The sequence below is a fragment of the Taudactylus pleione genome, unplaced genomic scaffold (genome assembly GCF_031769625.1).
Source record: "Taudactylus pleione unplaced genomic scaffold, aTauple2 ptg000302l, whole genome shotgun sequence".
Lineage (NCBI taxonomy): Eukaryota > Metazoa > Chordata > Amphibia > Anura > Myobatrachidae > Taudactylus > Taudactylus pleione.
The window spans coordinates 6,397,626-6,423,580 of record NW_028284703.1 but is presented as its reverse complement, the minus strand read 5'-3'; the positions used below and the strand labels follow the sequence as shown (position 1 = coordinate 6,423,580).

Genomic DNA, 25,955 nt, shown 5'->3' with positions numbered 1-25,955 from the left:
CCTCTACTCCAAACAAATTTTCTTAAGGGACTAAACGATTTAATTTATGATTTGAATTTATCAAAAAAAGGAGCTGAGCTTTTAGCATCCAGACTTCAAGAAAAGCACTGTCTTGAGCCGGATGTTACCTTAACGTCGTATCGAAATAGAGAGCAAGCCATACAGCCGTTCTTTAGCCAAGTTAACAATCTTGTGTATTGCAACAATATTCCAGAACTTGCACATGATGGGTTTACCAGAATATCGAGCAGAAGACTGGCAGCTCGTTTTGTATAGTTCTAAAAGGAGCTAAAAATGCGTATTACTGCACAATGGGAATAAATTTGCGTCGATTCCTATCGGTCATTCAACATAACTTAAAGAACAGTATGAAAATATCAAGTTAGTCTTAGAATAAATTGCTTATTCTCAACATCAGTGGTCTGTTTGTGTCGATTTAAAAATGGTAAACTTTTTCTTCTTGGGTAGCAAAGTGGATATACTAAGTATCCTTGTCACGTACAGTATGCTTATGGGATAGTCGTGCAAAACAAAAGCACTTGCAGCAAACCGTATGGCCTCCAAGAGAAGTTATAACTTTAGGAGAAGCCAACATCATTCATGAGCCCTTAATTGACAGGAAAAAAAAATCATACTGCTACCTCTCCATATCAAACTGAGTTTAATTAAACAATTTGTAAAAGCATTGGACAAGTCAGGCAATTGTTTCACATATATTTGTCGACCATTTCCATCTCTTAGTATTGAAAACTTAAAGGCAGGAATTTTTGACGGCCCACAGATACCGAAACTGGTTAAGGATCCAAATTTGACCACATCTATGTGTTTGTAATTCAAAATTTTTTAGGCAATCACAAGGCAGACAATTATCATGAATTAGCCAACAACAAATGTTTTGAGAAATTAGTATTAAAGTACATTTTTTGTACAGCCATTTAGATCACTTCCTGTCCAATCTAGGAGATTTAAGCAAAGAACAGGGTGAATGGTTCCACCAGCATATTCAGTTAATGGAAGAAAGATATCAAGGAAGGTGGGATCATAACATGATGGCCGATTACAGTTGGAGTCTCCAGAGGGACTGCCCGCAACAAGAATACAAAAGAAAATTCTACAAAAAATGTTTCTCATAGCTTCCAAACACTTCTGTATGTAATTATCCTGTGTCTCTTTGTACAATTTTACAAATCAAATTTAATCAGAATAAAAAAAATATCAATAACTATTTTTAAAATGGTTTAATTAAATTTTTCATAAATAGAAAGACATATGCATATCTCAAAAATTTGAGCCAATTGAAAAATAAGCATGGCATATTGTAAACAGTAAAATAAATATTCCTTGCGCACACAGTTAGCGAACTGGCAGCTTATCCCCCAATGATAAACACCGGATCATAAATAAGAAACGTATACAAAGAAAACAAATGTGTCCAAGCACTCAGTTCATAAGAACATAGGTTCTACCTGATATTAATGGGGAAGACACAATATAAATAAATAAATAATTGGATAGTTTTTTCAAATAGTCACACTCATAGTCCCCTTCTCAATCCGGGAGAAGTTTGAAAAGAAAATATCCCAATTCTGACTCCGTCCACTTGTCTAGATCTTCAACACCATTAATCCAATAATCATGTGTATTTCCTCACAGATATATGAAAAATAGAGGAAAAAACACATACATAGTGTAAAATCATTAAGCCAATTTATTTCAAATACATACAGAAAAATGGATTTGTATCATAAATGTCCTTTTTCTGAAAAGGCACAGTAGAAAGCATATAGGGGTCATTTAGGATTAGCTCCCCCTATTAAGCTGTACCTCCTTTTCTGTGGATTAATGGTATTGCTGCCTCAAAAATCCATCAATGCGTTTCAACCAACAATGGGTCTTTATCAAGGTGTGTGTGTGTATATAGCATGGAATCAGATATTTATAGGGACTACTGGTTACCTCCAACTTCATGTTCAAGGTAGGCGGGCATCAATCTTACATATACTCAAAAACTTCTTTTTATTGATATATAACTACCTCCTCTTCACTTAAACAGATGCCTTTACATCTTATTGCAGGGAACCTTTATTTAAGACCACCTTTATGCATGCACATACCAAATTTAATTGAACTAACAGCATGCGTTCCATGCTCTGGAACGCATGATGTCACTTCCAGTTTTAGCGGCAGTGAATGTCTTCCTCCTAGGCATATCTCAGCGCACTTGCTGAGATAACCCCACACTACCACATGTCTCCCGCACGTCAGTGCCATTGGCCGGAAATGACGTGTGCACCGGGGACATGAAAGTGATGCGCGGACACTTTCCCCGATGGCCCCTTTCCCAAGTGTCTTCGGCACGTCAGCGCCGGTAGCCGGAAGTGACGTGCACATCCGGGACTCTTAAGGAATGTGCCAACACTAGAGGAGAATACTCTGTCGCCATATTTGATGGGACCAACGTCTACATCTAAAGATGTGCAAACAATGTAAAGGAATAATCGGCGGCCATGTTTGATAGGACCATATTCCCATTGAAAGTGCAAAACATGCAAGAAATATGAATAAATAGCCATATAAATAAAAGGGAATGAATAAAAAGTAAAAGACATATAGAGAAATATTAAAAATAAATATGAAGCATGTAACGACAGTATAAAATTACAATATAAAATTCATAAAAAGATAAAATATAAGGGACAATGTACAAAATCAATTCATATATCTCTGAGGAAATACACATGATTATTGGATTAATGGTGTTGAAGATCTAGACAAGTGGACGGAATCAGAATTGGGATATTTTCTTTTCAAACTTCTCCCGGATTGAGAAGGGGACTATGAATGTGACTATTTGAAAAAACTATCCAATTATTTATTTATTTATATTGTGTCTTCCCTGATAATATCAGGTAGAACCTATGTTCTTAAGAACTGAGCGCTTGGATCCATTTGTTTTCTTTGTAAGCATGGCATATTCATGATCAGGAGCACAAAATTAATCGAAAGTGACTCTTAAATCCCTGGCAACAGATTGACTGACTGTTCCCCAGTGTTATCTGTACTAGCATGTGATTTCATCTTGTTAACTCAAAACTATTAAATGGTACTTTACATAAAAATAATACAAAAAATTCAGAAGAAGAAAAGGATATGCTTTATATTTGTCTTTCATTATAATAAAAAGATAAAGCAATGGTTCAAATATGAACAAAGAGAAAAGAAAAAGAGAGGAATTGAGAAGTGTGGGGGAGGGAGAGAAAAATTAAAATGAAAATAAGGTGAGATGAGGGGTGAGTCATGTGAACCCAGGCCCAGCATTGCCATTACCATTTAAGTGTAGGTATTTCGGAGGTCTCTTAAAAATATTCTAGTTTCATACCATAACGTTGATTTAAAGTGCTGTATTTGTCTCTTAGGATCAACATGTAAAGTATCAATAAAACTTTCCCAAATAGAGAAAAATTTATAATTTTTTTCTGTTATATGAAGAGTGGATTCCTCCCTATCCATTTTAAAGACAAAAAATAAATTCTCTGGAAACACAGATAAAGATGGAGGGTGTTGAATCTAATGCTGTAGAATACATTTTTTAGATACAGCTGGAAGAATTAATAGTCATTTTTTGCAACGCAAAGAAACTCTAGTAGTTAACAGGAATGACCCAATAGCGCCTATTCTGAATGCAGTGGAAGGTAGTTTACCAAGTCAGCTAATGCAAATTGCTTAATTCTTTTCCAGAACCTCCTAATAACACCACAGTCCCAAAGGCAATGGTATAAATATGCTTCTGGATGTCCCTACCTATAGATTGTAAGCTTGCAAGCAGGGCCCTCTTACCTCTATGTCTGTCTGTTATTACCCTGTTTTGTTCTATAAATGTTTCCAATTGTAAAGCACAACGGATTATGCTGCGTTATATAAGCAACTGTTAATAAAATAAATAAAATAAATACTCAAATATGAAAGTTGAAAATGTTGCCTTCCCCCCCCCATTTCTGCAAAAATTTTACTTATTATAGTGAAAAGAGTATACGTTATGAATATTTTTTGGCCGTTGTATTGCCAAATAGGGGAGACTAGATGTTGACCATTGCAAGCCACCCAGGTTTCCTATTAGTCTGGAAGGTTTACTACCTAAGGCCAAAGCTATTAATTTAGAAAAGTTGACTATGAACCAAATTGTGTTAGTTTATCAAACAGATGGACTAAGCTGATCTCAGAGTTTGATATAAAAAGCAGAAGATCGTCTGAAAAGGAGGAAAGTTTTAATTCTTGATCACCTATGGAAAATGTTAAATTACCAATTTTGGAGAGTGCGTATTAATGGGTCCAGTGCTAGATTAACTAGTTACCTGGCTTTGGTGTACATAAATGGCTCCAGTTCTAGATTAACTATTTTCTTGGCTATGGCGTACAGTATGTGATGTGAACGCAGCCAGCAGTGTTTCAGCTGACCAGGTCAAATCACATGAGACCATACCGCCTCTCAAGCTTTAGAAGTTCTACACAAGTGCAGAAAAAAACTCCTCTATCTCCCTGGATCCCCCTAAAGTGATGCCTCAGTCTGTGACCATTGACATTACTTTCGGAATCATGTCTCAGAAAGCCACACAAATGGCACTACAGGGCACATGCGCTGGGGATCACAGTGCAAAGAGGGGAACTTAGTTCCCCTTTATGCACTATTTGGATGATCTCTGAAATTGCCCATGGGGGTCGAGGGGTAAGCCCTGGGGGAATTTAATTAATTAAAAATTACATTGGTCACAGGATAGGAGGAGGTGGTGCAAAAAACAGGCATTTTACAAGGGCAGGGTTTGGTTAATAAAACTGATTTTTCAGTTAATACTAAGAGGGGGTGTGTGTGTGGGGGAGGGCACTTTTATCATACATATGTGTACAGTCTCATTGATATGATTTTTGCTGAATTTTATAGTCTTTGTAGAGTAATGTGAAAGGTCTATATCAGGGATAGTGAACCTCATGTCCCCGTACAAGGCCCACGGAATGATTTGGTCTGGCCCTCTGAGCTATTTTTCTGCTAGCCTAGAATGGCACCCTGCAGCCAGAATCTATACAGCAGTGCTGTCTGGAGTGTCCTTAGGATGCTTCAGACAGTCACACCGCTGCCCTTACAGCATCCCGGAGCATTCATAGAAGAGGCATTTTAGTAAAACCTTTGTCATTGGTGGTAGTCTTTCCCCTAAACCTTCTCTTTGTTTCTCTTCCTTTAGATGTCCACACAGTCCTTCTGTTCTATCCTCTAGACCTCCATGGAGTCACCATCTATCATCTCTCTAGTCCGGTCTCACAATTCCTAAATAAATTATTTGGCAGGTTCCCTTACTTTCTCTCATCTGACCTCCGCTTGCTCATCCTAATGATTTAATATCCCAATAGATAACCCCACTAATCTTGCTGCCTCCAAACTTCTCACATGCTCCTTATCATTAGGCCTTTCACAATGACCCCCCCCCCATAGCAATGGCCCTCAACATGGTGTTCTCTCACCTTTCTACTGTCTTCAAAAAATCCCCCCTCCCTCTGTCTGATCACCAAATAATTTCTTATTCCCCTACCCCTCCATCCTCACCTAAGGATACTCTATTTGGTTACAATCTTGATGCCCTTGATCACTTCACTTTCTCTCTTTCCCTTCATGTTCTCTCTTCTATCCCCATCCCATCCCTCTCCTGCCTTGACCAGACATTTTCTTCTCCTAGGTCATAGAGAGGTCTCATGCTAGTTAAATTGATACCTATGCCCCTTGCACTGTAGCCAAAGGAAATGAAAGTCACTCAGATGAAGTGACCAGAGTAATTGTTCTTCTTTATTTCTGCCCCTCTGCTCCTCCTAGTGGCTGGTGACACCTGCTCAATCAGCTGGTGACACCACTATGGCCTTGTGCTGCTGCCATTCAGTGGGTCTCTACCATTGCATTCTCCCTGTGGGCCTTTTACACCCCAGCCTGACAGTGACTTACAGTATGTACAGTACCAATTACTGCACTTATTGCACTATAGCAACACAACAGAAAATATATATAAAACATTTGTATTGATACTGTGCGCCATATGGAGCATGTCAGTCACTCATTTGTTATGTAGCCTTAACAGCTGCTACAACAGATGTAAGAGAGCAAGGCCCGGCATCATTGGCTCTTCCTGATATTTCTATTTGTAGTTTAGTACCATATAATTTACATAGGGGAACATAAAGGTATCAATAGACAAACCATAATATTCAATGATGTTATCTATGTTTAATACATGTTTATGTGGATTTGACACCAAAATACATATATTTCTGTTTTTGTGTGGATAGAAGTCTCACTTGAAGTCCTGCATGTATTTAGGAAGCCTACAGGATATACTGTAGGGACTGATTCAAAGTGTTACGCTAACCACTGAGTGTGTACACAGCTGCGATGAGAAAATATGCAAATGTCACAGTCACCAAGGAGATGTATTGAGACGACATTTCTGGCTTTGCAAATACAAGCATCTGCTTAAAATGTTGCAGCATTTGTGTACAGATTATGATGCTACAGAATGGACGTGACTCTCCCCAAAAAAGTTGCGATGCATCTGCGTTCTTTGCCACTGTTCCCTGTTCTCTCAAACACTCCTGACTGTCAATCACACTGTAATTAAATAGTTGTGCAAGCAATTACAGTATCGTACCTTGATGCATGGGTATTGCAACTTAGACGCATGTGCAGCCTGCCAATCATCGCTCAATTACGAAAACAGTGGCATAGCCGATGACTCTGAATCAGGCCCAAAGTTAATGGGAGGATTATTGCAGCATTCGGTCTTCTTTTCCCAACAATTAGATATTTAAAGATCTCACCTCTTCCATTGAAGTCAGTGGTTGCAGCTATAACTTACTATTACACATTTTGCATGCTGACTTGGGACTGTGACCTGCTGTATCTGTTACCTAATATCAGTTGATTAAAACTGCAGGTTGGCAATATACAGTAAATCATATTTGAGTAGAAATCTTAACTTCATACAGATTGAATAAATTAGACTCCCCAAGAGCACATTGTGGGATTAGCAAATACAAGAGCACTAGTAATTTAAAGTAATGTCATGAAATTAAGTGGATTTATAGTATCTTATTCATTTTCTTTATAATAACATACATTTATTTGTGCAAATAAAATATATTTAAAAATGTAATTTTGATGCTTAACACAGTAGAAAATCTGATGCTTTATTATTTTAATGAGTAAAACATCACAACTGTGGGTAAAATCAGCAGTACAAAGAGTACAGCTGATTCAGTGTCAGACTGAGCATGAAGGGCCCACTGGGGGAATGCAGTGATATGGGCCCATGCTTAGGGGTGTGGCCAGTCTCCAGAGGGGGTGTGACCAGCCTCCACTGAGGCTTGGCTAACCATTAGAGAGTGCATGGACTGGTCCCCTTAAAAAATTATATATATTATATAGTGTAACATATGTATAGTTCAAGTGCACAGTCTTAAACCTGATCTCTGGAGGAGAGGGTGGGCCCTCAGGCTGTGGGGCCCACCGGGGGATTCCCCTGTACCATTGGGGCCAGTCCGACCCTGAGCTGGGTACACACTTATACAATCATCGGGCCATTCTTTGATTTTGACCCGTTCATATGATATTGCAAGAGTGTGTATGCACCTTCCATCATGTTTTGTCGGAAGAAAAATGGTCAAATCAAAGGATCGTATCTAATGTGCAGTTTAATATACATCCATTTCAACCGTGCCAGATTAGACCAACAGTGCTGTGTGTATGCACTTTCCACTGTTCTTGTGTTTGTACAACAGCAGCAGCGCCATCTCTGTGGGTTGTACAATAATTTTATTTTGATATTTTGGCACTCGGGGAACGAAGGATGGCAGTATCATTTTATGTATATGCGCGTTTCAGCACTATGGTCGGGACTTCCAATCAAGAGTGAAGTTGATCGAACCATCGTATCAAAAGTGTGATCGCAAAGGGCTTGGGGGCCAACCTACAGTAATACTAGGCATCTATTTGTGCAACTTTTTCACTTGTGTAAACTGTATATTCTGGACATCGCTAGAAAATCTGCAGTGGGTGTAAAATACAAAGCACATGATGCTGCTTTAATTTTAAGTGCAGTAGTAAGTTATCCCATGTGAGATTTATTAAATGCAGCAAACGACCTCCATATACCCAACTTTCCTCCCTAGAACTACATGCTTATGACTACTACAGGAAGTATTTCTTATTTTCTTATTTAAAATTCTAGCTCCAAATGATTGATCACACACAATGGGCTGGTAATGTCTGTTTATACATAAAATGTATTGATGAAAGAAATGTTAGGTGCTCAGAGCAAGATTGTAATTATGTACTATACAAATTCCATTTCGAGCATACCTTAGTGAAAGAATCTATTTAAGCCACATAAACACTTTGGTAAAGAAACTTAGTATATAAACTAATATTGGATTTTTTTCTGCAGAGCGAATAATGTATAATTTGCAAATGTAAAATGTGGTTAAATATAGAATAATATGACACTGAAATTACATTGAGAATTAGTTCAATATTTTAAGATTAGCTTTAAAAAAAAAAAACTATACAGTATTTAGAATTACTAATAGAGACCCATCAAAATCAACATTTATCTTTTCTTTTAAAAGAATAAACTCATATCAAGCAACTAATGTAAACTTTATATGTTTGACAAAAAAAGTGACAAATTCATTAAAAGGCTTCAGTAAAGAAATTATTTTGAGTCCATCCATTTGTATTAAGTAATCCAGGTGCATCTTCATGAGTGATCTTTACTGCAACAGAATCCTTTGATCTTGCTCGAGATAGGGCAACATGGAGCATACCATGTGAGAAAGCTGGTTCAGCAGGATTACATGAACAGCAATGGTTTACCAAAGGCTCTGACTAAAGCCATACCATCTTGGTAATGCATGTTCATGTTTCTGGGGAATCTTGGAAGAAAGAAGACAAGATGATGACTTTCCCAGGTTGTAGTGCACGATCAGCTGGCTCTTTGAATATGTAGTCTTGTAGGCTAGTGGATGTCTCAACCCTGAGGTTTTTTTTTTTACTCAAGCTGTGTCCTATCGTACATGGGATGCTCACCTTCAACACATACATACATATCGATTAAGTACTGTAGCCACAACTTGCCAGAGTTGTGTAAAACAGTAAATTATTTCTGCATACCCATTGTATTAGCCACATAGTATAATCGAGTCACTTTCTGAACTTTCATGTGGCCTATTCTTACCCTATCCATGTTCTCCGTAAGGAAACAGTAAAGGGTATAGCATTAGGCCAGTGAGTTGATGCAGTGAGATGATATTTTTCAGGTATTACATTCCTTATCCCTTGGAGAAGACCTTCAAGTCGTAGTTTCCTGGAGGATTGTCATCTTTGGTAGTGAAAATGGCAGCAATTTCATCTGCTGAAGGCAAATTGAATTATGGCTTGCTCTAGTTATGGATGTCAGGCTGTTCTGACATTTGAACTTCGTATGGCTCCCTGTCTTCGATAAGTTCCAGTTTGTTCTCTGCCTACTCAATTTCTGCCATCATCTTGTACTTGTGGACTAAATGCAGTTTTGCCATCAGATTAGGATCGCAGGTTGAGTTGCATCCAATCCTCATTTCAGTTGCTTCAGCAGTGCCGATAAGGTAAAGTTGTGCATAAAATCACTCAGAAAGTTCTGGGGATGTATATGGCCAAATTTGTAATCTAGCTGGCCATTGATCTGGAAAGTATAAGGGCCACGTCCTACAAAAGACGCTAATGACATTGCGCTGTAGTATTTCCTGATGTTGTCTAAGAAATGGCGCTTCTCCAAGTCACCATCTTTCTTCAGGACATTTTCAAGTAAATGGTTAGAAAGAGCCAGTGACTGGAGAACTTTCTTATCTTGGCAACAGCTACTAAAGTGAAAGATTGTCTTTATACCAACATTTTCACAATCAAAATGTAAAGTTCTGTAGAACTCACATTCAAAGGACAAAGGGCCTAGATCGTAATTACCCACAAAAACAAAATCAGGATTCAATGTGCAGTGAAGGTGTGGTTTACATCTTCTTATAGCTGGCATCAAGAGAGGAATCACTTCTGCTTCTTCATCTGAGATATCAGTCAAAACTAAATCGGCAAAGTGCTCAGAGTGGTGATATCCCAATTGGTTCAATGTCTAACTGATGTACAAGATCGGGGGTGTCAATGCCCTGTTCAAATCAGGGATTTCAAGGTTTGCCATTAATACCTCCATTTCGGTTGGCTGTATAGAGGTTGATGGCTGAGGGCTGGATAGCCTGCATCTCTTGATTTGGTTATAAAAGTTGTTGGAATGAGACTCATGTTGTGAATACTCATAATTTTCTCTTATTTGAGACATATAGTTGCGACCCATTGACCGTTCACCCTTTTCAGTAAGTTTTCCTTTTTTTTTTGCGGTGGGGAAGACATTCTGTAAAGTATACAACAGAAATGTATATGTCGGTCAGTGAGACAGGGATGTACTGCTGTCCATGAGGCAGGGATGTGCAGCTGTCAGTGAAACAGGGATGTGCTACTTTCTGTGAGTAGTGTTTGTATGAGTGATGCTGTTGTTTACAGTTGGATTTATCATGTGTCAGTTGGAAGTAGTTCTGGGAAGTGTGCGACCATTGGGAAATCATGTTAGTGTTAATGCTGTCATTATAACACACAACTTTACATGGGAACTTTGCTGCTCCGTAATGCCTGAACCATTGCTCCAAACTAATTTTCCTCTTTGACTGACACATCTACATAGTGAGACCTTTATTTTGATTCCATAACCATATTTTTACAATCAACCAGTCTCTTAAAATAGGTCTCACAGTAAAAAACCTTAAATAATTAATATAAAGATTATATTAAAAATTCCACTTCAACAGTGGTCCCCAATTAGAAAATGTCCTGTAAGTTCCTGATCTAAGACTACAGACCAAAGTCTGACAAATAGTGAACCATGCCAAAATGTTTCATTTAAAATATTTGGTTTACTCAACTCATGATTTTGCAAAGGCTATTATGGTGACAGCAATGTGGGGGGTGTGGTTACATTTCCCATGCACTCCTGAGTCCATATGGGCCAGGAACTTTGAGCCCATCCCCTTTCTGTGCCCCTGTACTTATAGAGGCTGATTTATAGTTCAACAAAAAACATTTTGTGGAGCAGATCTTGTAATATTCCCCATATTACTGTTACATCGCAAATTAATTTATTTTGCTTGTAACACAATACTTTAAATGTGGCCTTTAAATTTCCAGTGTGACAATACCCTAGAAATAAACTACTGTAGACCTGTTCTGAGCATGTTTAAGCAATAGACAAATTATTCAGGTTGAAAATATAGTTTTCATGCTAAAAAAACCTATAGTTTACTGAAATAAGTGAGAAAACCTATTTTTCGGTTGTGCTGTAATACGGTAATATTTGGGATGTCATTTCAATGGACTAATATGATAATGGTGTATTTACACTAATCAACACAAAACAAAACATTGCGAATTTTAGGTTTAAGCTGTAAAGCAGAGAAGTATAATGAGTATTTAGTTGTCAGTGACATTGAAACACCTAAACTATAAGTTGTAAAACTAGTTAATAATGTATTTATGTATTGTTAAAAAGTCTATAATATGCAGTGTCCTACTTAATTAGTTCTAATGGTCTCTGGTACATCTTAAAAATCATACTATCAGGAATTTTATTTTTATGGGAGCAGAGCAAAATTAAGCTGTAATCAAATTACATATGTATAAATTAGGACTTATAACACTGCTTAATTTCAATTTAATAGCTCACATATATGTGTGTCTTAACATGTAAACAAATTTATTGAAATATCCCAAAAAGTGCAAAATTTTAAAGGTACTTATCATTGAAGCCATCACTCCAATATGCCCAATCTTGTTTTGTTCCATAGCAATATTAATCCTCTCATGGCATAAATGCCCATTGACAGCTGTGTTCGTGCTACAACAGCATCTTCCTCATGGGCACCCAATTTAGCACTGACAAAATCCTAATATATATATATATATATATATATATATATATATATATATATAGATACAAAGAAAACAGCAGCACTCACGGGACTTGGTAAAGAAGACTCAGGTACACAGGTAGTGTGTAGAATTTGATGTTTCAGTCGATGAGGACTTTTATCAAGAATAAAACAGTAATACAAAGTACAAACCTTTATAGGACTGTGTGAAGGTGGTGAAGTGCTGTCCACGCCCATCTTGTTAGTCGCCGGGTGAATGACGTCATCAGCGTGCGGCCGAACTGTCACGATACACGTGACATTCGGCGTGTGACGCTGGAAATGATGACGCGCACCCTCCGGCGTGAACCACAAGACAGGAGGCGGGGTTATGTAGATGGTCACCATGGAGGCAGTGTAACAACAACGGAGGCAAAAATGTATAGAGATGAATAAGTGAAATATAGCAAGTGCATCTAGGTGTACAGGGTGTCAACAAATGTTGGGAATAAACCTGCATACACATAGGTGGACATGTACAAACGTGCGTGCTGGACAAAAAATATTAATCACATATACGACACATAACATAAAAACTACAATGTGGTACATAATATAGGAGGACTAAGTAGCACTTATCAGGATGATACAAAAAGTAATTGCGCTAAATGGACCAATGAACCAGCAAAAAAAGCTGGATGTGAACAATAAAGCATTAGTGTAAATGAGAAAATCCGTACAGTACAAAGTACCAGTATCACAGAGCTCAGAGAATAATAGTAAAACAATAATGCTGCAGAAATAACCAGTGATGTACTAAGGACCACAACACGAACATTAAGTTAATTATGTAACGTGTTGTGGTCCTTAGTACATCACTGGCTATTTCTGCCGCATTATTGTTTTACCATTATTGTCTTACCATTCAGTCTTATGTATTTACTCATTTAAGGTTTCATCTTTTTTTCATATGTATTCTCTGAGCTCTGTGATATATATATACAGTCAAGTGCATAAATATTGGGACATTGACAGAATTTTCATTTTTATATAATGCATCCGGAAAGTATTCACAGTACTTAACTTTTTCCACTTTTGTTATGCTACAACCTTATTCCAAAACGGAATAAATTCATTTTTGTCCTCAAAATTCTATACACAATACCCCATAATAATGACGTTTAAAAAGTTTTTTGGAGAGTTTTGCAAATTTAATTTAAAAAAAAACTACGAAATCACATGTACATAAGTATTCACAACCTTTGCTCAATAAATTGTTGATGCACCTTTGGCAGCAACTACAGCCTCAATTATTTTTAAATATTTTGCCACAAGCTTGGCACACCTATCTTTGGGCAGTTTCGCCCATTCCTCTTTGCAGCACCTCTCAAGCTCCATCAGGTTGGATGGGAAGCATCGGTGCACAGTCATTTTCAGATCTATCCAGAGATGTTCAATTGGATTCATGTCTGGGCTCTGAGAGTTCAATCTTCTGTTTCTCATGGTCTGAGAGTCCTGCAGGTGCATTTTGGCAAACTCCAGACAGGCTGCCATGTGCTTTTTACTAAGGAGTGGCTTCTGTCTGGCCACTCTACCATACAGGCCTGATTGGTGGATTGCTGCAGAGATGGTTGTCCTTCTGGAAGGTTCTCCTCTCTCCACAGAGGAATGCTGTAGCTCTGACAGAGTGACCATCAGGTTCTTGGTCACCTCCCTGACTAGGGCCCTTTTCCCACGATCACTCAGTTTAGACAGCCGGCCAACTCTAGGAAGAGTCCTGGTGGTTCCGAGCTTCTTCCATTTACGGATGACGGAGGCCACTGTGCTCATTGGGACCTTCAAAGCAGCAGATATTTTTCTGTACCCTTCCCCAGATTTGTGCCTCGAGACAATCTTGTTTCGGAGGTGTACAGACAATTCCTTGGACTTCATGCTTTGTTTGTGCTCTGACATGCGCTATCAAGTATAGGACTTTATATAGACAGGTGTATGCCTTTCAAAATCATGTCCAAACAACTGAATTTACCACAGGTAGACTCCAATTAAGCTATAGGATGATTAGTGGAAACAGGATGCACCTGAGCTCAATTTTGAGCTTCATGTCATGGCAAAAGGCTGTGAATACTTATATACATTTCTTTTTTTTAAATTAAATTTACAAAAATCTCAAAACAATTTTGTACATGATGTCATTATGGGGTATTGTGTGTAGAATTTTGAGGACAAAAATTATTTTTTTTCCATTTTGGAAAAAGGCTGTAACATAACAAAATGTGGAAGAAGTGAAGCGCTATGAATACTTTCCAGATGCACTGTATATACAGAGAGTAAAATAGGAATTGAACACATCAACATTTTTCTCAGTAAATATATTTGTAATGGGGCTATTGTAGTGAAATTTTCACCAAATGTCAGCAACAACCCATGCAATCCACACATTTAAAGAAATCAAACCATAGATGTCCATAAATTAAGTGTAATAATGTGAAATGACACAGGGAAAAAGTATTGAACACATGAAGAAAGGGAGGTGCAAAAAGACATGGAAAGCAAAGATACCAGCTGAAATCTATTAGTAATTAGAAAGCAATCCTGCCCCTTGTCAGTGCAAATTAATATAAGCTGGTTCAGTCCCAACTGATGGCCTATAAAAAGGTGTCTCATTACCAAGGTGTCACAGAAGAAACATCTCATGATGGGTAAAAGCAAAGAGCTCTCTCAAGACCTTCACAACCTTATTGTTGCAAAACATACTGATGGCATTAGTTACAGAAGGATTTCCAAACTTCTGAATGTTCCAGGAGCACTGTTGGGGCCATAATCCAGAAGTGGAAAAAACATAATTTCACCATAAACTTGCCATGACCAGGTGCTTCTGACAGAGGAGTGAAAATAATTATCAAAAGAGTTGTCTGAGAGCCAATGACCATTTGTGGAGACCTTCAGAAAGACCTGGAATTAGCAGATACAATTGTTTCAAAGAAAACAATAAATAATGCACTCAATCGGCATGGCCTGTGTGCACGCTCACCATGCATGAAGAAAACGCATGTGGAAGCTCGTTTAAAGTTTGCTACACACCATTTGGATAAGCCTGTGAAACACTGGGAGAATATACTGTAGTCTGGTCAGATGAGACCACAATTGAACTCTTTGAATGCCATAATACACATACCATGTTTGGAGGAGAAATAGCACTGCACATCACCCCAAAAACACCATACCAACAGTGAAGTTTGACGGTGGGAACATCATGGTGTGGGGCTGTTTTTCAGCATACAGTACTGGCATACTTCATGTGATTGAAGGAAGGATGAATGTAAAAATACACAGAGACGTTCTTGATATAAAATCTGCTGCCATCTACCAGGATGCTGAACATGAAATGAGGGTGGACATTTCAGAAAGACAATGGGCCTGATTCAGACCCACTCACGAGCGGCTGTCCGCTCGCAAGTGGGTCGATGTTATGGACTGCGCATGCGCACGACGGAGGGAGCTCCGTCGTGCGCATGCGCCAGACGCGACGAGCGAAGGAAAGTCCTTCACTCGTTGTGTCCGATCAAAGGGGGCGTGCTGTCAATGTTGATTGACAGCACGCCCCCTTTGGTGGGCGTGCCGGGGGCGTGCCTCCCTGACGGGGGCGTTCCCACGGGAACGCCTCCCGTCAGAAGCCGGCCCACTGACATCACTAGCGAACCGCAGGCTCCGGCTCGCAAATTCGATGGTCGCGATGGTCTCGACCATCACAATGCACGCTCGTATAGCCTGTGGGTGGTGACCCACAGCTATACGAGCATCCAGGAGGACGCTCCATGAAAATGGAGCCCGGCCCTCATTCAGAGCGTGCGCTCTGCTCAGAGCGTACGGCTCTGAATGAGGGCCAATGATTCCAAAGACACAGCCAAGGACACTCTCAATTGGTTTCAGAGAAATAAAATAAAGCTGCTAGAATGGCCCATCCAATCACCTGACTTGAATCCAATTTAAAATCTATGGAAAGAACTATAGATCAGAGTTCATAGAAGAGGCCCACAGAACCTTCAAGATTGAAGACTGTGTGGAAGAATCGGCCAAAATCACACCTGAGCAATGCATGCGACTAGTTTCTCCATTCAGGAGCATCTTGAAGCTGTCATTACCAACAAAGGCTTTTGTACAATTGCCATATAACAGATCTGAAATGATATGGGAGCTGCAGCAATTAAGTGTGAAGAATAATCACATGCAAACTGGCAGCCTCCATATACTATATAGGACGCCTATTAAATGGTGGAGAGCCTTTTTCTCTCTATGTTGTTGTGACAAATTCAATTTTAACTTTGATTTATGAAACTCTATGGGGAAGGAGGGGGATATTCCCTGCTATATGAGTTTTCATTTATGAATTTCGCGATCTGTGCAAGACTGCAATGCTTGTGCACTTTAACCCTTTTCCCAGTAGGTAGTGGGACTGGCGCTAGAGCTAGATGTGATGCTGACGTCAGTGATGCATGGCCTTTGGAGAGTTTCTTCTTCTCTCCCAGAAGTTAGTGGTGCCGCTATGCATGCTGAGTGCCAGGATGGATGCCACGTGCTTCCGCTGCATCCCTTATAGGCTGTGCCCGCACGGCGGTCACAGATACCTGTGCTCCCTTAGATGGGCGCTAGCGCAATATATTTTTTAGTGCTGTAATGACCTTATTTCCATGATTCTCGATTTTGTGGCACGCGCACTGGAGTGGAGAAGACGCTGGATTTTCTCCACTTAAGTTAATTTGCATTATTTGTACAGGTATATAAGGGGGTTATAGATGACATCTAGGCATCCTCCTGAAAAAGTCTGGCCTTTTGGCATATGACAAAACTTGTTGAGGTTTCTCTGGTGTTGGTAGTCCATATCCTCCTGTTGATAGTCTCAACCAGATAAGCTGATCATTCTGTTCATAGATGTATGTTATTTTTATTTTTTTTTAAATGTAATCTCAGATTTTACTACTCATTGGTACTTCTGTTTCCTTTTATACCCGCAAATCCATATGAGTGACATGGTAAATAATAGGAAAAAGCCTTGAAAGTCCTTTGGTATGCCTACATGCACTTTATTTTGGTTGCTGGCTACTGGTACCTATTGCCAAGAGTTGCCCTGAGCACTGTGTACTTTAGATTTATATTTATGGTGAAGCACTTTTTTGGATGCTGCTTGATAATTTGCACTGTGTTATATACAGTCAGGTCCATAAATATTGGGACATTGACAGAATTTTCATATTTTGGCCTCTATTCACCACCACAATGGCTTTGAAATGAAAGAAACAAGATGTGATTTAACTGCAGAATTTCAGATTTAATTTGAGGGTAATTACATCCAAATCAGGTGAACGGTGTAGCAATTACAACAGTTTCTATATGTGCCTCCCACTTTTTAAGGGGCCAAAAGTAATTGGACAAAGTAAACAATCCTAAATCTAACATTCACTTTTTATTACTTTGTTACAAATCCTTTGCAGGCAATTACAACCTGAAGTCTGGAACGCATAGACATCACCAGACACTGGGTTTCATCCCTGGTGATGCTATGCCAGGCCTCTACTGCAAATGTCTTCAGTTCCTGCTTGTTCTTGGGGCATTTTCCCTTCAGTTTTGTCTTCATCAAGTGAAATGCATGCTCAAATGGATTCAGGTCATGGGACTGACTTGACCATTGCATAACATTCCACTTTTTAGCCTTAACAAACTCTTTGGTTGCTTTTGCAGTATGCTTCGGGTCATTGTCCATCTGCACTGTGAATCACCGTCCAATGAGTTCTGAAGCATTTGACTGAATATAAGCATATAATTTTGCCCGAAACACTTCAGAATTCATTCTGCTGCTTTTGTCAGCAGTCACATCATCAATAAATACAAGGGAACCAGTTCCATTGGCAGCCATAAATGCTAATGCCATGACACTACCACCACCATGCTTCACTGATGAGGTGGTATGTTTTGGATCATGAGCAGTTCCTTTCCTTCTCCGTACTCTTCTCTTCCCATTACTCTGGTACAAGTTGATCTTTGTCTCATCTGTCAATAGAATGTTGTTCCAGAACTGTAATGGCTTTTATAGATGTTGTTTGGCAAACTCTAATCTGGTCTTCCTGTTTTTGTGGCTCACCAATGGTTTGCATCTTGTGGTGAACCCTCTATATTCACTCTTCTGAAGTCTTCTCTTGATTGTTGACTTTGACACATATACATCTACCTCCTGGAGAGTGTTCTGGATTTGGCCAACTGTTGTGAAGGGGTTTTTCTTCACCAGGGAAACAATTCTTCTGTCATCCACCACAGTTGCTTTCCGTGGTCTTCCGGGTCTTTTGGTGTTGCTGAGCTCTCCGGTGCATTCTTTCTTTTCAAGAATGTTCCAAACAGTTGATTTGGCCACACCTAATGTTTTTGCTATCTCTCTGATGGGTTTGTTTTGATTTTTCAGCCTAATGATGGCTTGCTTCACTGATAGTGACTGCTCTTTGGATCTCATATTGAGAGTCGACAGCAACTGATTCCAAATGCAAATGTCACACCTAGAATCAACTCCAGATCTTTTACCTGCTTAATTGATAATGAAATAATGAGGGAATAGCCCACACCTGTCCACGAAATAGCTTTTGAGTTGTTAGTCCCATTACTTTTGGCCCCTTAAAAAGTGGGAGGCACATATTGAAACCGTTGTAATTCCTACACCGTTCACCCGATTTGGATGTAATTACCATCAAATTAAATCTGAAAGTCTGCAGTTAAAGCACATCTTGTTTGTTTCATTTCAAAACCATTGTGGTGGTGAATAGAGGCCAAAATCTGAAAATTCTGTCAATGTCCCAATATTTATGGACCTGACTGTATGTGGTGCAATTAGACTTTTCAGTGGCACTTACAATTTTGCTTTGATACACTTTATATTTGTGTATATCACAGAATGAATATATTTTTTTCTTTTATTTAATGTTACTATCTATATTTCTGGGAATTGTGGAAGGAGCTGTCCTGATTGGATTTATTATCACAAATCACTCTTGAAGAATTCAGATGGCACTGATATCTCACTACATCTGAACATTGAGTTATTGGATATTCTTGAGCAACGGTCCTATTTTGGAGACTTTTATAGCAGCCACTCTGAGAGAAGAGAAGTGTAACCTTTTTTCCCATTTAAATGTTTTGGTTTTAAGGAAAGGATAATATTTAGTCATCTCTGTGTACATATATAGCACCGGTCACCACTACTTCTTGTGATATATATATATATATATATATATACACATATATACATGTGTATGTATATATATATATATATATATATATATATATATATATATATAGGACCTCAACTTGTGAAAATTATACAACTGGGTCATGTGAAAATAATAAAACAGCTAATAAAAACAAGTAAGACCTGTTGATAATGAGGTCCAGCATACCAGGGCATGAACAAACTAGACACTATTCTGTTATCTGCAGTGCTGATCTTGCAAGCTGCTTTCAGCTCCTTAGCCTCCCACCTGGCAATCACCAAGGAACAAAAACTCCAAAGGAGGAGGCAGCTGTTGTCAAGACAATGCTGTAGACACTTAGTTCATCACATTGCGGGATTAGGCGCCATCCAAACTGGAACCCCGCGAGACAGCCTGTGAAAAGCTGGTAAAAGTGTGTCAGTATGTTATGGCAGTCTGTCACTACCTGGGGACTAGGCTGACAGACTTGTTTAGAGACCCTACTATGGCTTAACAACTTAACTGGAAACATTTTTTTTCAAAAATGCTAAGAAATTGTCTTGGTTTATTATGATTGAATTAGGTAAAGAACATCAATTTAAAAGTTATCTAACACGATTTTATTAAAAATATATATTTTTTTGTTTGCCAATTGCTATCGGCTATAGATCAGCGATGGTTGCAAACAATTGATGGTCAGTTGCCATCAACAGTATACTGCATAGTATAGCATCCCTGATTGAAGGCCTCGTATCGATAGTCATGGCTTACTCGGTAAGTGTATTAGCCTGCCAGGCTCTCCAGGACAGAGGGTGCCTATGGTGACAAACAGGTCTGCCATCTAAACAGCTGACTGGTGAGTGGAATAATACTGCAACAGGGAATGGAAGCAGCTGGGTAGTAACCCACAGCAGGTAGTGTCCCTGTCTCTGCCCCATACATTGCCCAGAAGCACTGTAGTGTCAGTGTGGTGGCACCTACCTGTCCTGCTGTGTGTGTGGCTGCCACCATGCTGCTGCTGCAGGACAGGAGAAGACAGAGGAGGAGTAGGAGGTGGGACGCTCCAGAGGGCAGAGATGTTCTGGGAGTTAGATGTCTTGGCGGCTGCTCCTCCCTGCAGCAGCCAGGTAAACACTGTAGGCAGATGCACTCCAGGTATTCCATGTCCTGTCAGCAGCTCATCTGTGCAGCTGGAATGTACAAACTAGATACAGATATGCTCTTGTGATTCTTTGTCCATGGTTGGGGTGTCGCTTGGCTTCCAGATCACTGCAATTAGCAGTGATCGGCAATCTCTGGGGGAGGATCCAAAGGTGCCGAGGGGCCATGAGGGCCATGTGGGGAATCTGCAATTATGGGGGCACAGCTTAGCGATGGGGGCGGGGCTTGGCGACAGGCGGGTAGCAGCGGCAGCCGGTCGGCGAATGCGCTGGGAACTTTTCATGGTATTTTTTTAGAAAATACTGTGATAAGGCTCCGGAGGGGATTCGCAGGGACAGAGCTCTCGCAAGCTCTGTCCCTGCAAGGGATTTGTAGTAAATCCCTGTGATAATGCCTGAATTCGAAATGTGAATTCAGTCGGTAATATCACACTACAATCTGGATTACAAATGTGGATTGTAATAAATAGAGCCCTAGGTCCTCCCAGCCATAGTGGGGGAGACTTCTTTTTAGTTAAATCCGGGAAGGCTATGATTTATTTTTATGACTCTATTTTGCTACACAAATAAAACTAGCTGCAGATACTTGCACCAAGGCCATAGACTGTTGTGATACTGATTGGCTGCTACATTCAGAGAATTTACCATTTACCCCAGGAAACCACTCCTTAACCTGATTTTGTTACTATATATTTATATATATATATATATATATATATATATATATATACTGTATAAATGGATCCACAAACGGAGGCACTCGCGAGACTGATAGTTGCCGCTTTAAAAGTCCTTTAATCCTATGTTTTGGGATTGCTACCCATCGTCAGGGACATACGATGGGTAGCAATCCCGAAACGTAGGATTAAAGGACTTTTAAAGTGGCAACTATCAGTCTCGTGAGTGCCTCCATTTGTGGATCCATGTTATTTGGGCTGTTTGCCCTGGAGGGCACCGGAGCAATATTTACCCTCTGATGTGAGTGCCGGGACCTGTTGGATTTATATATATATATATATATAATAGAAGTGGGGGCGCACAGATGAAGATATCACTACAAATTAAAATAGTGAGTTTTAGACAAAAAACGGTTGGGTTAGGCAGTCCTCAAACAAATTAATTGAGTGGCCGCTACTTGCTTAATAAAGGGTATGTGCTGGTGAACACATAACAAACAACAAACATAAATGGTGAAAATGAGCGCCTGAATGTGTCTGTAAGGTAAAAACGTACAGTATATACATATAAACTGTACACGTGTTTAAGATAAAAATGACAACTTATCTGGTATTGTTATCTTTGGTCAAATTGCCCTCATTGGTTTCATGGTATATGAAAGAGAATGCAACACAGTGTGTACCATTTTTCACCACTGCACGCTTAACAAATATTTAGTGTATACTCTTTTTGTGAGAACAAAAGTTCCACATAAAATCCACAAGCATGGGTAATTAGGGTAAAAATAAGCAAATGTAATCCAAGAGTAACATAAATGCCTAAAAAACACACGTACAAGATTAAAACATAAAATAGCTTATCTGTCCATAATGTGGATACAGGCACAGTGTATCATAAACACGTGTGTGTGTATATATGTATATACATCCCACAACGTATTCACTTTACAGATACATTCAGGCACTCATACTTTTCACCATTTATATATATATATATATATATATATTATTTAAATTTGTATACGGTGTATATATATATATATCTATATATATATATATATAGATGTGTGTGTGTGCGTGCACGTGTGTATTTCTATATTTATATATCAAAGTGAAGTGACTCCATAACCCAACTTGTTACAGATAAAGAGTAACAGCTTAGTACTACAATCTGTAGTTCAGAGTGAGTTATCTTTTCTGACTTGTACTGCATGTGCCATTGGTTCTCTGATGTAGAAAGGAAGCTGCTCAGGTCCTGACTACAGACCACAGGAAGCATAGGAAATATATTTTTTACCCTTTTTCTACAGAGTGCACAAGACACAATAAAATATATGTAAGAAAAAATAAACTAACCAAAATCTAACACATTCTATTTTAGCCTCCAGTTGATGTCTGGAAATCATAGTAACATAAATTTAACAGTAATATTATTCTGAAATTTTTGGTTCCAATGCTTTAACTTTTTGTTCTTTAACAAAATTGTATTTATTTTAACTTAGAACATTAAGCCAGAAAAAGTGTTACCTGTGGTACTATGCAAGCTTTACATAGGAGTCAAAAAGAAAATGAAGCCACCAACAAGGTACTGTATGAAAGAAGAATATTTAATAGCAACGGAGATTATTTCTCAGTGTGTGCAAGTGTTGAAGCTATGAAGCTAATCACGCAGTTTGGTGTATTTCTTTTGCACTACAGTTGTTTTCTTAACTAAAGCAAATAGATTCTACAGGTACTGTAGGTTACAACAATGCTCAAACTTAAGTGATGTTATGTCTAATAAAATAATACATCAACATTGAGACAACACTGACATAAACAATATTCACGTTGTTTTTTTATTTTTAAATACAATAAATTGGAAAGAATCAGGAGCAATACAAGCAATAGGTATACAGTAGGTTACAGTGAAATTGCAGCAGTAACATACAGTAGTAGTCATAAACAAATAGTACCAGACTGTAACAAAGATCAAAATATGTAACACAGGATGCATCTTTTATTATTGGGGGGTGGTGGAGGTGAGAATGTTTGGCATTAGGGAGACTGGGGGATGGAGTGTTCATCTCATGTGTAACTGTCCATGAAAGAGTGCTGATAGTGGTAGGTGCTGAGGTCTCCATGGTCTGAGGCCAGAGTCAGAATCACAGATTAAGAAGTGGCTGATAATTGAAAAAGGTCCATGTTTTCAAAAAGGATGCAGAGGACTTTCACAAGATAATAGCACTATATTCAATTTGATATGTGCTCCAAACACGATAGCAATGGTGGGAGGCTGTGATAAGGCATATGTTACCACACTCAAGATATCCCTAAACAAATTATGTGTATGCCTGGGTGCCTGGCAAAGCATGGGACATGAAGAGGTAACAAGATGTGTTTAGGGTCAGATGGAATGTTCGAACTATAACAGTAGAGGCCAGGTAGATAACCCAGAACGGTTGAAGTTTAGGGCAGCCCCATAGATACTGTATACAGGAAAGTCCCCAGATTGTTACAGTTTCTCCAGCAGGAGTCTGTAGCATCAATAAAGATACTGCTGAGGCTAGAAGGAACATAGTACCACTAGTATAACATTTATAAGTGTTCTCCTTAATGTGAACTTTAATGGGGGGTTTGACAATCACTTTGAAGGTGTCTGACCAATCCTTTGGGTCTAATTATACACCATGATCAGCATCCCATTTAGTAGGAAAGGCTTCTTTAATGCTACTGTACTCATGAAAAGTAGGAAAGAATTATAATGTGTAGAAATAAGGCTTTTTGAGGAGTGGCCAGAAAGTAAGTGGTTATTTAATGAAGACAAAGTCTACTGTTGAGGGTAGCTTTGACAGAGTGGAAGAAATGTCTCACATGCAGAAACTGATGGAACTGCCCTCTGGAAAAGTCTGGCAGAATTTCCAAAGTCTGAGTGGAGATTGCTTAGGAATAAATTACCTGAACCATACATATGACATATGAGGTGAAAGTTCTGGTGGAATGGCTGGAGTACCCATACAGGAATAAATGGGAATGGGGAAGGAAATAAGTTAGCCATTTTGATAAATTTTCTCCAGGTAGTAAAGGAGACCTGTTCGGCAGGGTCAAGTGTACAGATAGGGGAAGTCTCTGAGATGGGGTAGCCAAAGAAGAAAGCAAATGGGAGAGCCATCTGCCATTGATGGCTCAGTTTTCACCCACATTCTAGTATCAGGGTTGGAATGCCACAGGACACATTCACCCAGAAGGAGTAATATCTTCAGTAATAATATCTTCAAAAGTTAGGGATGTCCAGGCCACCTGCTATGATAGATCTTTTAAGAATTCAAGGTCTTTTTTTGTCAGACCAGATGTGTGGCATAATTAATTTCTAAAAAGAGGTAAGAATCGATAGGGGATTCTGATGAACAGGGCATGGAAGAGGTAAAACAATCTAGGAAATGTATTTATTTTGACTGAGGTGATATGCCCCACCCACAAAATAATGAGGTTGCTCCATAACTGAAGGTCGCTCTTTATGGGACTAGTGAGTGGAGGAGATTAGCTTGGTAGAGGTGTTCAATTTCTTTAGTATGCATCACACAGATATTTAATCTGATAGGAGCTCCAACTGAAAGGGAAAGTAAATTCATGGTGTTTTTTACACTTTGGAGGAATAGAAAAAAATACAGGATTTCTGTTTTGGGTGAGTTTATATTAAATTTGGACAGCTCAGACAAGTCTTGAATCTCAGCAAACAGGCTCAACAGAGAAGCCAAAGGGTTTACTACATGAAAATAAATCATCCACATAAAGAATAATCTTGTAGCTAGTAGGATCCAAATGTATGCTTGAGATGTCACAGTTGACTTTAAGTACATTCAGGGAAATTAGAAGTGTGGACAAGGGACAGCACTGTATAGTACCATGCATAACCATGACAGAAGGCAAAGAACACCCATTCACATAGACAAAGCCATAGGGTTATGATATACTGCTAAGATACCTGTCCCATTGCATATTTTTAAGATATGTGCCCAACAGTAGCAGATATTATTATAGCCTATTGTGCCCAAACACTTTATATTGGATATTACCCCAGCAGTGCAATTTATCTTAAATCTTAAATTCAGCAACACATATTACACAAATGCTTGCAGCCAAAACCTAAATACACTTCTTTATTGTTGAACTCCTTAACCACACAGTGGCATTGGACACTCTTGATCACCGTCTTCTACAGCAAAACCTTCTCTCCATCGGGATCTGTGACAGCTCTCTTCTGATTCACCCCCTACCTGGCCAACTGCTCCTTCTCTGTGCCTACATGTTCATGTCTCCTTGACTTCCCCTTCCTGCCAATGTACCTAAAGATTCTGTTCTTGGCCCCATCCCATCTCACTCTACACTTTTTGCCTGAGTGAACTTGTCAGCACTGTTTGTCTCTGATATAATCTCTACTATATGCCAACTAGAATCATATTTACCTATAATGCCCTGACTTCTCGCATTCTATCATATCCCTTATTACCTCCTGCCTGTCAGTCATCTCCTACTGGATGGCATGATGCTTTCAATACTGAATTAATTATCTTTTCCAAGCCAAATTCACCTCTCTTTCCTCCCTATCCCTATCCCTCTTTGTTGATATTTCCCTCTACTCTGTTCCTCAAGTCCAATGTCTGGGTGTCACCCTTATTCCTGCCATTTCCTTCTCCCCACATTCAGTCCCTCTCCCACTCCTGCTGTTTCCATCTCTGGTATATTTTCAATAATTCCCTTTGTCATTGTCATCCTGTAACATACTAAACCTCTTAGTCACATCCTCATAAACTCTCTCCTAGATTATTGTAATCTACTACTCTGTAGCCTTTAAAACTCCTGCCTCACCACTCTCCAGTATAACTCTTATAATTTGT

At 39.1% G+C, this 25,955-nt stretch overlaps 1 protein-coding gene across 1 annotated transcript in view; it reads left to right on the top strand.

Moving 5' to 3' along the window:
- Positions 1–25,955, top strand: part of ARAP2 (ArfGAP with RhoGAP domain, ankyrin repeat and PH domain 2) — a 309,356-nt gene that overhangs the window by 258,560 nt on the left and 24,841 nt on the right. Inside the window, exon 28 of the mRNA XM_088482970.1 lies at positions 22,581–22,663. Within this exon, the coding sequence (XP_088339096.1) occupies positions 22,581–22,663 (83 nt within the window). The remainder of the gene's footprint in view (positions 1–22,580; positions 22,664–25,955) is intronic.